The following is a 15,876-nucleotide window of genomic DNA, read 5'->3' as shown; positions in this document are numbered from 1 at the left end:
TGTTCCTTTTAAATTGCTCAAAACCATAGAAAGGTGAATGCTTAGTAGGTCACTCACTGGCTTACTGAACCACATATGCTTGATTTTTTTTTTTTTTAAGATTTATTTATTTGAGAGAGAAAGAGTATGGGCGCATGATTTGGGGGAGGGGCAGATGAGAGGGAGAGAAAATCTCGAGCAGACTCCCTTCTGAGCGTGGAGCCTGTCATAGGACTCAGTCTCACGACTTTAAGATTGTGACGTGAGCTGAAATCGAGAGTTAGACGCTTAACCAGCTGAGCCACCCACATGCCCCCACACGGGCTTAATTTTAAGCAAAATATGGACTATGACCTGGTGACCCCTTCCCCATATACAGCATCCAGTTCTTCCCGCCAATCTGTTCCCCTCCCCGGGCCTCTGAACTAGCCTATGAAAGAACAATGTTGGATTGAAGATGCACTTCCAAACCTGGGGTTTATATAGTCTTGGGGTGAATTGATAGATCTCGCTTCATATTTTCCCCATCTCCGCACTGAAGGCGTGTGGGACCAGATCATTCCTCATGGTGTGAGCTGGTGTGTGAATTGTAGGATATTAGCAGCCCCCTGGCCTTTATCATAGGTGCCAGCAGCGCCTTCCCCTGTGCAACTTGGCAACCAAATATGTCTCTGGCCATTGCCCGTTTCTGTTGGGGGCCATCTCCACCCCCGTTGGAGAACCACTGATTTAGAAGAATCGGCCTGGTTGTTATCGGGAGAGAGAATATTGCAGTCATTAGAATCACTTGAGATTGCTGTTGCTAACGAGCAATGGAACCATAGTTTGGGATCAGGAGGACTTTGTTGTGCAGAGTGCGGGTGGCGGACCAGCAGCATCGGCATCCTCGACATCACCTGGGAGCTTGTTAGAGATGCAGAGACTCGGCCCCCCCCAGACCTGCTGAGTCAGAAGCTGTACTTTAATAAGATCCCCAGAAATAAGATTCCTGGGCATATTAGCATTTGCAAAGCTCTGGAAGAGGTGAAAATTCATTCTGTCAGACTTAGACTTTCCTGCTCATCTCTGTAGGGTCCTTCCTCCTCATTTTGTTCTCTGGCCCCAGGATAAGGGGAGACTGCTTTTTGGCTGAGGACTTCTATCGGTAGATGGAACTGCTCGGAAATGCTGGATTTGAGGCTCTGCTTTTGAGGAATTGAAAGCTTTTTTTTCTCAGATGGGCTTTACAACCTTTCTGTCTTTCAAGATGGTGGCTTAACTGGATCTTCATCTGCTGATAGCAAATAGATGGTTCTAAGAAGGCATCGATATGTCTTCCAAACCCCAGCGCTGCCCCCAACCCCCAGCTTACTGTTGTGTCCCATATTTGGTTTCAGTTAAGGATGGATTCAGTTTTCTTCATTAACTTTTTAGGCTTGTATTATATTGCCATGCATTTTATTGAGCACCTACTATGTGCCAAGGGTTCTGCAAAGTCCTTTATGTGTATTATTGTCCCATTTACTCACTGCAGCTCTGTGAGTTGGGTGCTATCATTAGTCTCATGGTACAGGTGGGGATATTGAGGCCTAAGGAGATGAAGCCTCTTGGCAAAGGTCTCGGAGCCAATACTTGGCAGTGGCAGAAGTCAAATTCAGGTCTCTCTAAATCCAACTTCTCTTTGCTTTTATTTATTTGAAAAGTTAGTACAGTCCATGGTAAAAAAAAAAAAAAAAAAAAAGCCAAATGACACAGGAGGTTAAACAGTGAAAATTGTCTCTTTCTCACCCTATGCCCAGGGCTTCTCCCTAAAGTGATCCACTATTGTCAGTTATATAATTTTCCAGAATATTCTATACCAACATAGACACCAGTAAGGCCTGTATTCTTCACAACATAGTTACACTGCCTCCCAAGAAATCAGGAGTTTTTATGGTCAGCTGATTTTCCTGCATTATTGATATAAATGAAGAAATCTTTTTATGCCCTAACATATTTATCCTTTGAATTGGCCACTCTGGCCTTGATTTCTAGTGAGCAGTGTTCTCTTCTTTGCAAACGAAAACCCCTTATGGTTTTAACTTGAATTATTTCATTCATTTATTTTAGCAGTCTGCTTTTACAATAGCATTATCTCAATGGCTTGTGAAGTGTGTGTGTGTGTGTGTGTGTGTGTGTGTGTTGGCTTGTTTGGACCTTTTTCAGGTCTGCTTGTTTGGGGTTTCTCTCATTCAAGCAGGTGTCTGTCCATGCTTTGTTTTCTATGCTTGTTCCTGGAGGTTGGTAGATGTGCTTCTCTGCTCATCTTTGTTGGCCCTGATATGTATCTCTCTGTTGGATAACCACCTAGTGACTTGAGGGGCAGAAGGCAGTGAGGAAGGGGAGCTGGGCTGTGGGGGGATCAGCCTGAGAGAGAGGAAGATGGGGGGGATGCTGTAGTAGTGATGGCAGGAATTCAACTTACTAGCCCAGGAGCATGTGGGCACCCCTCTGCTCCAACATAAACAAGGAATAATGAAGACATGTAGTCAGTAGTTCTCACAGGCTTACAGGGCTATACAGGCGAGTATATATATGTATCTCTTGGGGGATTGTTCTGTTTTTAGAAAGTAAGTTATTGATAGGAGAAAACAGCCTATGAAGAGCTAAATGCTTATAAATTAGGATTATGGGATTTCCCTGCTCTAGTCTGCATTTAGCAGCTACATCCAGAGATGTTAAAAATATGCAGTATTTCATTTTATTCCAAGATAAATTGAGATGGCTTATTTTAGAGATAATTGCAATATCAAAAGGATAAAAATAAATAAGTGTAGGAATCTGGTTGAAGAGGGTATCCCAGTAAAGAAATACAAGTCAGGGTTAAAGGTAAAAGCAAAGAAGTGCCGGTCAGGTTGCTGGACAAGGACAGTTTTGGGACTCTTAGCCTCCTAGCGGCCAAAGCGAAAAGGAAAATATGAACAGTGACAGATGACCCTTGAACAACATGGGGGTTAGGAGCACTGACCCCTGCATAGTCAAAAATCTGTGCATAACTTTTGACTCCCCCAAAGTTTCTCACAGCCTACTGTTGACTAGGAGCCTTACTGATGATGTAAACAGTTGAGTAATATATGTTGCATGCTACATGTATTACATACTGTATTCGTACAATAAAGTAAAATAGAGAAAAGAAAATGTTATTAAGAACATCGTTAAGAAGGGAAAGTACATTTGTGGTACTGTGCTGAATTATTGAAAAAAATCATGTGTAAGTAGACCCCCGCAGTTCAAACCCATGTTGTTCAAGGGTCAACTGTAGGAGAGCCTCAGTCCCATGAGAAAAAAAAAATCCAGACTGGTTTGCTCAGAAAAGACTTGATTTTCTGGATACCAAGCCCCGAGGAATTTCATCACTGGGTTCCCCTTAAATGAGACCTCCTTGTGATATTGTGGACCTCATTCCTCCCATATGTATTCTGGAGATTTCCATATGAGTGCTGCTGCCGCTGCCGCCTTTTTTTTTTTTTTTTTTTTAAGATTTATTTATTTATTTTAGAGAGAGCTTTGTTGGGGGTAGGGAAAGGGTGAGGGAGAGAATCTCAAGCAAACTCCCCTCTGAGTGTGGAGCCTGACATGGGGCTCAATCCCACAACTCTGAGGAGGTCATGACCTGGGGTAATTGTACTGATTGTATTGATTCTGTACTGGTCAGTAGTCAGATGCTCAACTGACTGGGCCACCCTTTTGCACTTCCCCTATGACTGCTTCCTATAGTGCCTCTTAGTGTAAGCCGACAGTGCGATGCTAAATTTTAGTTTAGTAAAATCAGTTCTAGATGAGATAAATTAATGCTTTTCCTGGGGGAAGGTGGGGAATAGGTTTTTCTAGAAAGCCCATAAATTGGAGTCCTTGACCCTTAAATTCCCACTTGCCCCAAAACCTTTTATAACCAAGCAAACATGGGAAATGATTTGGCCAGAGATTCAGAATTATATTAAACATCTGGAACTATATTCAGGACCCAACTTTCCAGTCAATTCTATGAAGTGTGGCAATTGCATTTACGCTCATTTTCTGAGTGTGAAGCTTGGATAGGACTAGGAAGGTGGCTGGCAGGAGTCGAAAGAGATTAAGAAGCCAAAGGACAAAGAGCAGAAGGTCCAGGTGGTTCACAACCAAGGGTCTGGAAACAATGTCCAGTGTCTCACTTCAGAGAAAATAAATGTGACCAACTCTGTTGCTCCGTGGTGATGGAAAGAAAAAGATTCATTGTACAGCATTGGCAGTTTGGGGTATAAGGCCCACTCTTCCTGTCCTTCAGACTTCTGACAAAGGATACACACAAGGAACTGATAGCCAGATGTGGATGAAAATATCTGCTTTATTCCTGGTGAAGCAAGTACTCGATAACCCTTGATGCGGGGCTCCAGGACATTTACCCATCCTCCCAGAGAAGAACGGAGGGTCTTCCCTCATGGGCAGAGCCGCTTTGTCACGGTGGGACAGAGGAAGGAAAAAAAGAGAAGGATGAAAGCGATCAGTTAACTGAGTTCCTGCCAAGTCTGGACATAGGTGGTGAAACAGGAAGTGTTAAGCTTGGATCTTTGCTTTCCAGGCACAGTAACCCTGCCTTCCAATAAAACCTCGCCCGGTGATGTCCAGCTCTGATGAGTCACATTAACTCCTTCTTCTTGGGGGAGGAGTGAGCAGATGGGTGAGGCTTGGTGTGTTTGGTCAGTGCTTTCACATCATGGGGCAAAGGAGCCTGACTGGAGGCTCTGCAGACCAGGGAAGGAGGGAGACCAAATATTCGCACTTCCTAATGGTTGGAAAGAGCTTTATTGAGGAATAATAGATGTATAATGAGCACATGTATTTTAAGTGCACAGTTTAAGTGTTGCTACACCCGTGAAGCATCATGACACTTAAGAGCATGGACATGTCCATCATCCCCAGAAGTTTCTTCATGTCCCTTTGAAGCCCTTTCCCAATACCCTTGCCCACTCCTTCCTTTGTCCCCAGGCAACGACTGATTGGCCTTTTGTCACTGTAGTTTAGCTTATATTTTCTAAACTTTATATAAATTAAGTCATGCAAGGGGTACTTATTTTGCCCAGCTCTCATTCAGCGTAATCAATGTGAGATTCTTCCCATGTCGTGGCATGTGTCCTAGTCCGTTCCTTTTTACTGCTAAGAAGTAGTTTGTTGTATGGCTATACCACAGTTTGTCCAGTCCTCTGTTGATAGACGTCTGGGTTGTTTCCAGTTTTTGGTTATTTGAAATAAAGCTTCTATGAACATTTGTGTACAAGTCTACAGACATACGCATTCCTTTCTCTTGGGTAAGTACCTTGGAGTGGAATGGCTGGATGGTGTGATAGGGGTATGCTTCCCTTTTTGAGAGATTGCCAAACTTTCTTAGAGTGGTTGTACCATTTTATATTTTCACCAACAATGAATGAGTGATCCAGTTCCTCTGCATCTTGCCAATACCCCTAGTAGTTGGATTCAAAGTCACTCAAAGCTTGGATTATAGTCAGCAATGGAGATAAGGTTAAATTTTTTAAATTAAAAATATATGTGTGTACATACACACAAACATATATACGCACATATCTACATGTATATTGTTTTTTTCTGTGCCATTGGCTTGATGGGGAAGTACGGTCATTGGCTTACAGAATACCCCCACTTTTGTCTCTTCACTTCCTTAGTAGGGGATGTTGGTGGTGCTTGTTCTTTTGGCCCCTGTAAACTGGAAGGTAGTTCCAAAAGCTAAAAATAGATTCTGATTTGACTTTTCTGGCAAAAATATCTAGTATAGAGGGGCTTCTCGTTGTCTGAGATGGGACAGTATGAACACCAAAAAGACCACAGTGGCTTGAAAAACCACAAATATCTAACAACTTATGAGTTCTTAATGATAACTCAAAAAGAAATCTCACCGGTCATTTCTGGCGGTTCTAAGGGCCCCCAGGTCATTACTCTGAATGTTCCTAAATATAGGGAAAGAACCAAGCATTTGTTTTGCCCTCCTATTTGAACTGTATTTCAGGGTAACCAAATTGTTGATGTGCTAATAAATGTAGAAGGAGTGGTAAAATGAGAAAACCACCATTTTGCAGCCCTTCATGAAATAATGGCCCATGGCAATGCTTATCAATGGTTGTAAACCTTTAAGTGAAAGATGGGAGAACTTTATGGTGGAGGCATCAGGCTGATGTCATTGGAACCCATGGATCATTCTGAACATCACAGGATGGGAGACAAGCAGACATGTCATGCATTAAGGAGACAACATATCCAGAATACTGGGAAGTATTCTTGCCATAAGAACGGAATATGAATGTAAGGAATGCCCTCGCTGAACTGCTGGTTAGTTAATTGGAAACATGGGGGACAGAGAAACATGTTAAATGATGTCACGAGAATACACTCACTCACCCAAGTCCAGAATGTAGGAAGTTCTACAGACATGTGATCCAGTTTCTTAGGCCAATAAATCACTTTTTTAAAAAAAGTAATTTTTTTTTTAAGATTTTATTTTGACAGAGAGATTGAGATAGTGAGAGAGGGAATACAAGCAGGAGAAGCGGGAGAGGGAGAAGCAGGCTTCCCACGGAGCAGGGAGCCTGATGTGGGGCTTGATCCCAGGTCCCTGAGATCAAGACCAGAGCTGAAGGCACAGGCTTAACCCACTGAGCCACCCAGGTGCCCCCCAATAAATGACTATAAAAGAAAATCATTGTCACAAATTAAGAGACACACCAACCAAATCAGCTTGTAAATCTTAGTTAGATCCTGACTGAGATGAAAGCAACTGTAAAGAGACATTCTGGGGACCACTGGAGAAATCAAACACAAATACGGTGTTAGATAATGTTATGGAGTTATTATTAATTTTGTTGGATGTGATGAAGGTATTGTGGTAATAGTGTTTTGGAAGATCTTATCTGTTAGAGCATCGGTTCTCAACTGGGGGTGATTTTGCCCCCCCCCCCCCCCCTGGGACATTTAGCAATGTCGGGAGACATTTTTGGTTGTCATGACTTGAGGTATTGTTGCCATCTGTTGGGGAGAGGTCAGTGATACTGCTAAATGACCCAGAAGACCCATGACAGCCCCCTACAGCAGAGCACTCTCCCCTCCCACATGTCCCTGGTGCCACAGTTGAGAAATGCTGCTTACAGTTATCTCTTGCAGTAGTTTTGGGTGAAACAATACGAGCGCTGGGCTCTGCTTTTAATAATCAACAAACGCGCGAACAAGGCAGGAAGGGATTGGAATGGGATGGGAGTTGCTTGTTTTTGAAGCTGGGGAAGGGGCGTGTGGGAGTTCATTTTACCACCTCTCTACTTCTGTGCGTGTGGAATATTTTAATATTTTATATTTTATAATATTTAAAAATACATTTGAAAATGTTGGAGTAAAGGATGCTACAACGTTCCTGAGGGCAGCAAAGAACGAGTGTAATGTGATGTGTTCTTGGGTGGAGGTAATTCAAGGGGGAAGGAGCAGACCAGTCCTAGGGAATGGACGCTGAGGAACTAGCTTCTTCACTGTTGTTTAAGTATGTTCGGGGGGCCTCCACCTGGGCCCCACACTGGCTACATCCAGACCTAACCTGGCCGTCATGACTAGTTGTGGTTGGAAAGGATTCTCTCTTCGGAGTGTTTCCAGCTCTTGTAGGTGTTTTGCAGCTTTGCTGAGGACCCAGACCCGGAGGGAGGGGGGCAGACAAAGTAAAGCTATACTACTAGAAGTCTGGTTCAAGTACGAGGCAGAATTGAGAGAAAGCACATCTCAAAGTATAAATCTGTGTGAAAACGTCAGTCATTTGCCAAAGGCTTGATGCCAAGCCGCCTGGTAGGAGGAACATGGCTTTTGAGAATGGCGAGATTCAGACCGAGCGCACAACTCCGCTGAGATCTCGAATCTGCCACCAGAGAGGGAAGGTGCCTGCCTTTAGCCATTGGCAGCCAGACCCTAGTGTCCTTGAGATTGATTGATTAAAGCACACTTGAGTGATGCTAACTTCCTTATTCATCTCCTTTGAAGACACCATTGTAAAAATTGATCACTGGCCAAATCAGCATCACCTTAAAGGCTCTTTATGACTCTTTTGGGAAGCAAAGGCATGGGGGAATATATTATTTACTTAAGTCAATCAGAAACTGGATCTAGGGCGCCTAGGTAGCTCAGTGGGTTAAAGCCTCTGCCTTCCGCTCAGGTTGTGATCCCAGGGTCCTGGAATCGAGCCCTACGTCGGGCTCTCTGCGAGCCTGCTTCCCTTTCTCTCTCTCTCTGCCTGCCTCTCTGCCAAATAAATAAACAAAATCTTAAAAAAAAAAAAAAAAAGAAACTGGGTCTAGTTTTTCTTCTTTTTGTATTTCTTACACAACGTGTTGTTTGGAGGAGCTATACCTGATCAATTCCTACCCAGAGGGAGAAAGTAAAGAACTTGCCTGAGGCTCTGGGGAATAGAATCTGTTCCAATGGCCTGGATTATTTACGTATACTTAGTAACTGGCTGTATTTGCCTATCCCCTAACCTATTCTATTGGTTCATTCCCAGGATCTCTCTGATCCTGGATCTTTTGCTCTTCCTCCAATTGCAACCTCTTTCTCTCGGAGCTATTCCCATCCTAAGAGCTGGTCACTTATGTTCCTAAAAGCTCTGCTCTTGTGTCAGTTGTCACAATTTTCCCCTTCTTTCCATAGCCTGCCTCCTGTTGATCCACATCCTCTCTGTTTCCATTATTGCTTCCTTACTGTAGAATTTGTCGCATTGACTATCATAGACCTGTTTTTTAGAGGTCTCTAGCATTGACTTCTTCCAGTCATCGCTCCTGCAGCCGTGGTCTCCAGCACTGACACCAACCCAGGGCTCTAAAATTCTAATAATTCCTTTCATCAATTCAATCCAGGGATCCCCCACTTCAAGGTCCGGCCAAGATTTCTCTTTCGCTTCCTTCCCAGCCTCATTACCCACGGCTCTCTCGGGCTGTTGCTCTGTGGCTTTCCTAAAGTGGTACTCTTCCCCACTCCAGCCGGCCAAGATATCCAACTCTTGACATTCAATCACCTCTGTGACACTTTCCCACAGGAACACACAAAACTCACCGTGTCCTCTTTGGCAGGACTTACTGGCATTCCATTTATGTATCTCTGCTTTTCACACCCACACCTTGACCTCTAGATGACGTAAATAGCCTCCTCTTCACCTACTTTGCAGTCCTACCTTTGTACCATGGATAAGTGCGATCACATTGGTTGCTTCAGAGTTTAAGGAACTGGAGGATGGCTACTTTTCTGGCTGTCTTCCTTTTAGGTTTGAACATGACATTGGATTAAGTAATTTTTTTTTTTTTTTTTTAAGGTACAGGACATCATGGTAGACAGAATGAAGCCGAAAATGTTTTTGATTTAATATCGGATGCCCACTGTGTTCCAGGCACAGTCCCGATTCATTATATCATTACACAATATTTATTTATGTGCCTTTATCCTTTATGACACTGTGTTGGCTTTTATTCATCTTGCGTTTCTGCCACACGCGACTCAGCACCGGTGTCTGTAACTCACAGTGATGATTAAAAATCATAGGGGTTTTATGAGCTATATCTAGGCTCAGCTTTTTGTTGTCGTACTTGTGTTTTAATGTGCCAATTCCTCATGACTAAATCGGGTACTCTAGGTCTCCTAAAGTGGCACATTGCATGAAATAGTCCATTAGGTTTAAGAAATTATCACACATCCAAGGTTTTTGTTATTCATTCATTCCTTTAACAGAATAGATGCTAAACATTGACTAAGGACAGCCAGGTGTTAGGGGTGTAATGGTGAACATGGCATCATCTTCCCCCTCACGGACTTCGTGTTCCAGTGGGGAAGGCGGGCGATAAACACTATACCAAAATTAGAAAATCTTTTATGTTTGTAATATCAACGTTTGTGTGGTATGCTGAAAAATTAAAAGTGGGATGGGGTAAATGGAACATGTCAGTGGAACATGTCAGAGATAAGTAGGGCCAAGAGGACAAATCCAGTTGCTTCTCCTTTCCTTTTTTGCCGTTGTTGTTGTTTTTTTTTTTTTTTAATTTGAAGGCACTGTGTTTTTCCCCCCAAAATCTTCTAATGAATGTCAGAATTAAAGAAAAGATAGAATTTATAGGAGAGAGATTAACTAAAGCTCCTAAAATAGCTCTTTGTTTCTGAAAACCTTGTTCTGCCATCTATCTTATGATTGGGGATGGCGGGGGGGGAGGGGGGCAGGAAACACTCCAGAACCTGCTTGCATAGCCCTTGCCGCTATGGGGAATGTGCCCTAATGTGACCTTAAGCACAGGCTGATTTATTTTTAAAAAAATACATAGGAAAAGATTTTCTTGTTTTTCTTTCTTTCTTCTTCTTCTTCTTTTTTTTTTTTAATTTTCTTGTTTTTCTTAATGGTTTTTGCCAATGAACAGTAGATCTTAATATATGACTTCTGATTTGTCATTATTGAACGTGGTGGGTATAGGGGGTGAGATGATTTCATAATACTGTATCAGAAAATATTAATAAAGGCACTCATTAACATATTTTTCAGACAGAACAATCTCCACTTTTAAAGCCTCTTCATTTAACTCAAACATCGAGCAGTTTCTTCGTCGCCTTTATTGTGCTAGGTGCTCTCTTTTCAAGAGTCATCTTCTACACATCTGTTTAGCAAATATTTATTGTGTGCCTACAGTGTGCTTGGCACTGTGCTATGTTCCCAGGTATATCATGTATATCCAGCAACATAGACTGAAATCCAACGACTTATTAATACCTTTTGTAAAGAAGAAAAATTATGTTTTTTAAAAAGATTTTATTTATTTGAGAGAGAAAGAGAGATTGAGCAGGAGGGCGATGGAAAGAGAATTTGAAGCAGACTCCGCGCTGAGTGCAGAGCCCGACGTGGCGCTCGATCCACAGTTGTGAGATCATGACCTGAGCCGAAACCGAGAGTCGGCTGCTCAGCTGACTGGGCCATCCAAGCTGCCCCAGGAAAATTAAATTTTGTGAGGGTCAGAAAAGGAATATTTTCCATAAGTTATAAGAAGGAGGAGAATTAGCCCCCAAAGATAGATGTGGCCACATATCATAATCTTGGATTTGACTAAGTTTCACATAGTCCTTTCAAAATATGACATCCAGATTTTAAGCTAGTTTACTCTCTCTGGTGCACCTGTTAAGATATGTATTGAACCTTCTAATTTTTTGTTTCCTGACCTCTCATGTCTGGTCTCTTTGTCTCTATGCTGCATTCCACATGAGCACTTCTCCAACTGCACATCTCATTTTAACGCAGGTTCTGATTCAGTGGATGGGGGACAGAGCCAGATTTCTGTATTTCTTCTTCTTCTTCTTCTTTTTTTTTTGAATTGTATTTATTTGAGAGCGAGCACAGGTGGGGAGAGGGGCAGAGAGAGAGGGAGAAGCAGACTCCCTACTGAGCAGGGAGTCCAAAGCCGGGCTCGATCCCAGGACTCTCAGATCATGACCTGAGCTAAAGGCAGATGCTTAACCCACTGAGCCATTCAGGTGCCCCAGAGATTCTGTATTTCTAACCAACTCCCAGGTGATGCTGATGCTGCCAGTCTACAGATCACACTTTGAGAAGTATGGTTCTATATGATTTCTTCATATCTAACTGCCGCCTCACTAATTTTCTCTTTGGCTGTGTCTAATATTCTATTTAATGTACCCAGTGAGTTTTAAACTTCAAATTCAGTAACAATGCTTTTCATTTTTAAAGTTCTGTCTGGTTCCTTTTAAATGTGTGTGGTCCTTTTTCCAGAGTATTCTATTCTTTTATTAGAGTTTCTACTCATTTACCTTGATACTAAATCAAATTATTTTATGGCCCATTTTAGATTGTTCTTTTATCTGCAGATTTTTTATTTTGTTTTTGAAGATTTTATTTATTTATTTGACTGAGAGAGAAGTACAGTAGGCAGAGAGGCAGGCAGAGAGAGAGGCAGGGAAGCAGGCTCCCCTGAGCAGAGAGCCTGATGCGGGGCTCGATCCCAGGACCCTGAGATCATGACCTGAGCCAAAGGCAGGGGCTTAACCCACTGAGCCAACCAGGTGCCCCTTATCTGCAGTTTTTGGAAGGCTCATTTTCCCATTTCTTTTATATGATGATGATCCTCCGTGTAGTTTGGGTGGTTTCTTTTTCTTCGTTATGTATAGTTCCTGGTTTTTACTTTTTTTTTTGGTGAACTGATTTCTAGTAGGGACTGGGTGTGTGTGTGTGTCTGTTGCTTTGTCTGTCCTGTGTGTCCTGGATTGTGAAAATGCTTCCATAAGATGTTCTCCTTTTGTGTCTGCCAGGGCCCTAAGGGCTCAGTGATCCTGGGCCAGTATTGATGTTGATTTCTTGTTTTGTAGTTCCTACCCTATACAGGATACTATAAATGCAGACATGCTAGCTGGGATTATAGTCTTAATCTCTGGCTGTTTTTTTCCCACTAAAGGGTCCTGGCCAAATGTGAGCATCCTTGTCATTTTCTGGTGGTAGAGAGTTTCCAGTTTGCCCATTTCTTTTTGGCTTGAGGCTATGGCTCTTTTTCTGCACAGATATGGCCCATATAAGTCCTTTTTTGGGGGGGGGGTAAAGATTGATTTATTTCAGAAAGAAAGAGAGAGATTGTGAGCAGGGAGATGGGCTGAGGGAGAGACTCTTAAGCAGACTTCTGACTGAGTGTGGAGCCCAATGCAGGGCTCAATCTCATAACCCTGAAATCAGGGCCTGAGCCGATTGAATCAGACACTTAACTGACTGAGCCACTCAGGTGCTCCCATAAGCCCTTCTTTTCAGACTTTCCTGTTGTACTCAACTGACTACTTGTCTAGAGGTTTATATCCCTGGCTTTTGTTCCATCCTGTGACTATCTCACCTGTTACCAGCTGGTGTATTTCATGTTGATTTCTCCTTCCTTCTATTGAAGATTGTCTGGCTCTTTTTCTAATCTCGACCATATGGGCTAGCTTTCAGCATGATGGAGTTTTCAAGAGAAATCTTATTTTATAGTACAGAATTTCTAAATCATAATTCTTTCACAGAGAGTGGCTCCTACCCCTATATTAATCATACTCCTCACTCAGAAATGGGATTCTATTTTAGTCTTCCAAAGATAAATTAGTATATAGTGGAAAGAGAATTAAACTTCTGCTAGAAAGGAGATGATATGATAAATACAAACATCCACAGGAGTGTGTGCCTGCTTTGAGCACGAAAGAAGAATATTCAACACAGATTGGGCTGTATCTCACTAGTCTTCACTAACTGCAGGATCAGTCGGAAACATGGATCTCATGTGAGGAATAACAATAATAGGTGATTTTTATACAGTGTTTACTGTGTGCTAAGGAATATGTTAAGCACTTTGTATAGATTTTTTTTTTTTAAACCTCCCAACAGCCCTTTGAGGAAGTTATCTCTGTGTTGAAAATGAGGCTCAGAGAGGTTACGTGACTTTCCCAAAGTCACAGAGCTGATGGTAAGTGGTAGAGTTGGGATTTGAACCCACTCAGATTCCAAAGTAATGTGCTGTCAGTCATAATGCTTCCATATTCATATCATCTGTGAATTTCCATACATTTTCTCAGTCTTTATCTGAGTTTTTTGAGATGGAAAACTTCTCTTTCTGATTCTTATAAAATATGATTTCCATTAATTTTTTTTTCTTGAAGGAAGTATTGGGTAATTGAAATCAATTGGATTTGAAGCTATGTTGGTGGAAGTACACATGGGATGTGTAATTTTTCTTTCCATCAGCTAATTTTTAAAGTATTAAGAAAGTAGATTCTGATCCTACCAGGAAAGATTTAAATTCTCTTGAGAGCTTAGAGGTGTTAAATGAATTTCTGGTAGTGCATTTTATGTTTTCAGTCTCTCACCTCATCTCCGTGCACCTGAAGCTCTGTGAATGCTCCTTTGTACCTCCCAGGAGCAGCCAGACCTCCTCCTTGTGTCTTCCTTTCCCCCTCCCCCACACCACCCCTTCACCTCTCCATTCACTCCCCAGTGTGGCCGCTTGGATGTGGTTGTCACCGGGGTACTTTGCAAATAGCCAGATTCTTTTGAGCCAGTAAGCAGAGACCAGACTGCTGCTCCTATCTGGTGCACAGCTTAGTTCAGAAAACAAAGAGTTAAAAAGGAAGCCTGGACTGTGACCGGCTGCGACAACGGTCCTAGGGGGCGCTGTAGCGAGCTCCGGCAGTGACTCATGCTGCTCTGTCACTTGGCTCAGCAGTGGCCCCTGCCACGCAGGTGGCCAGGTGGGGTTAAAGCCAGAACACGCACCGAGTGGGGAGCATGAAGCCTGCACTGCGGGGGCTGTGATGCCCGGCTCGCCAACTCCACTGGCCGGCTCGCCACAGACGGACGCCTCAGCCTGCAGCCATGGCAACGCTTCTGGCCCGCTACACCCCCTGGAGCCCACCACAATGGGCAGCCTCCTGGTGACTGATGGCCGAGTGTCCTCCTCCCTGACCGAGAGAGTGTAGTAGGTCTGCAGAAAGTGGAGAAGATGTAAGATGCTCCTAGCCCGGAGTCATGCCTTAACGAGGTAGGACGCATACGGCCATCGGTGCATTTACACCATCAGTGCGCTGGGATGCTGTAAATCATCGGGAAGAACTTTATTTGGCTGGTGTTTCATTATGCTGATTAAACTGCGGTGGATTTGGGCGGCATGATTGAGGTGGGGAGGAGGGATAATGAACTAAAAAAAAAAAAAAAGTGGTTGGTAAGAGCTTTGAGCACACTCTTCTGGCTATGAATGAGCCAGACTGCAGTGCTATCCTAACATGAGTTACATACCTCCCAGGTCCTCTTTCCTGCTCCTTCCTGTCATCCCGCTTAATCCATGAAATGCAGACATGCCATCTTATTTCAGTGACTAACATTAAATATTAATGATCTGGAGCTGTCCAGAGGAGGAAATACATAGGTGTGCGTTGGTTGGCACTCTGGCACGAGCCAGCCTGATGCTCTGTCGAAGTGTTCTGGAAATATCAGGAAGGAGCAGCTGGCTCCCACGAGTTCCCCAAAGTGCTTTCGTACCATCAAGTGACCTGTTTGAGTTTCTCCTTCAGTTTACCCCAACGGGGAAGGCAGCCTGTCTGCCAGTTGGTGGCCATGTTGGCAGAGAAGGGGTTAATCTCTTGTTGCTGTAAGAGCCGAGGTCTGCCTGTGTGAGCTAGATTGAAAGCAGGCGCTGCAGTGCCATCGCTAAGGCTGAAGGAGTAGGACGATTTTCTCCGCAACAGTGTTGAATCCGTCTGAATTTTTCTCTCCCTCTCTTCTTGTTTTTCTCCAACCAGCTCCTCCCCCCTTCGTTCCCACCCTCAAGTCTGATGATGACACCTCCAATTTTGATGAACCAGAGAAGAATTCGTGGGTTTCATCCTCTCCGTGCCAGCTGAACCTCTCAGGTTTCTCGGGCGAAGAACTGCCGTTTGTGGGGTTTTCGTATAGCAAGGCACTGGGGATTCTTGGTAGATCTGAGTAAGTGAAGATTTGACTTTCTAAGGACCTGTACTGATGTGAGGCATAGAGAGCCCAAAGGTGGTGGTGGTGGTGGTGGGTGGGTGGTGGTGGGGGGCAGTGCAGTGAAGGGAAGCTGTTAATCAACCTGCATTTGGGAAGCAATTTACCTGTCTGGGCTTTGGTGGGGTAGATGGTTCATATTCTCATTTTGCTGTGTTTAACGTTCCTCTTCCTGTCCCCAGCATCATAATTGTCCATTGGGTACTTTGGGTTAGTTTTTCAGTGTTTGGTGTTCTTTCGAGGGGAGGAAAGAGTGGGGGATATCTGGCAGTGCAGATCCTTGGTGGAAGGAGAAACGTGCAGGGTTCAAAGGAGCCGTCCGTCTATTTATCCCTCTGTGTTTCCATCTC

The 15,876-nt window shown here is 43.5% G+C and overlaps 1 protein-coding gene across 7 annotated transcripts in view; it reads left to right on the top strand.

Annotated features, from left to right (window-relative positions):
- CIT (citron rho-interacting serine/threonine kinase) overlaps nt 1-15,876 on the top strand; it is a 166,940-nt gene that overhangs the window by 47,678 nt on the left and 103,386 nt on the right. For all 7 annotated transcript variants that reach the window (XM_059408549.1, XM_059408554.1, XM_059408553.1 and 4 more), the window contains exon 10: nt 15,301-15,484. In XM_059408549.1, the coding sequence (XP_059264532.1) occupies nt 15,301-15,484 (184 nt within the window). The remainder of the gene's footprint in view (nt 1-15,300; nt 15,485-15,876) is intronic.

Source organism: Mustela nigripes, chromosome 8, assembly GCF_022355385.1.
Source record: "Mustela nigripes isolate SB6536 chromosome 8, MUSNIG.SB6536, whole genome shotgun sequence".
Lineage (NCBI taxonomy): Eukaryota > Metazoa > Chordata > Mammalia > Carnivora > Mustelidae > Mustela > Mustela nigripes.
The sequence above is the reverse complement of the archived record's forward strand: the minus strand, read 5'-3'. Positions and strand labels throughout refer to the sequence as shown.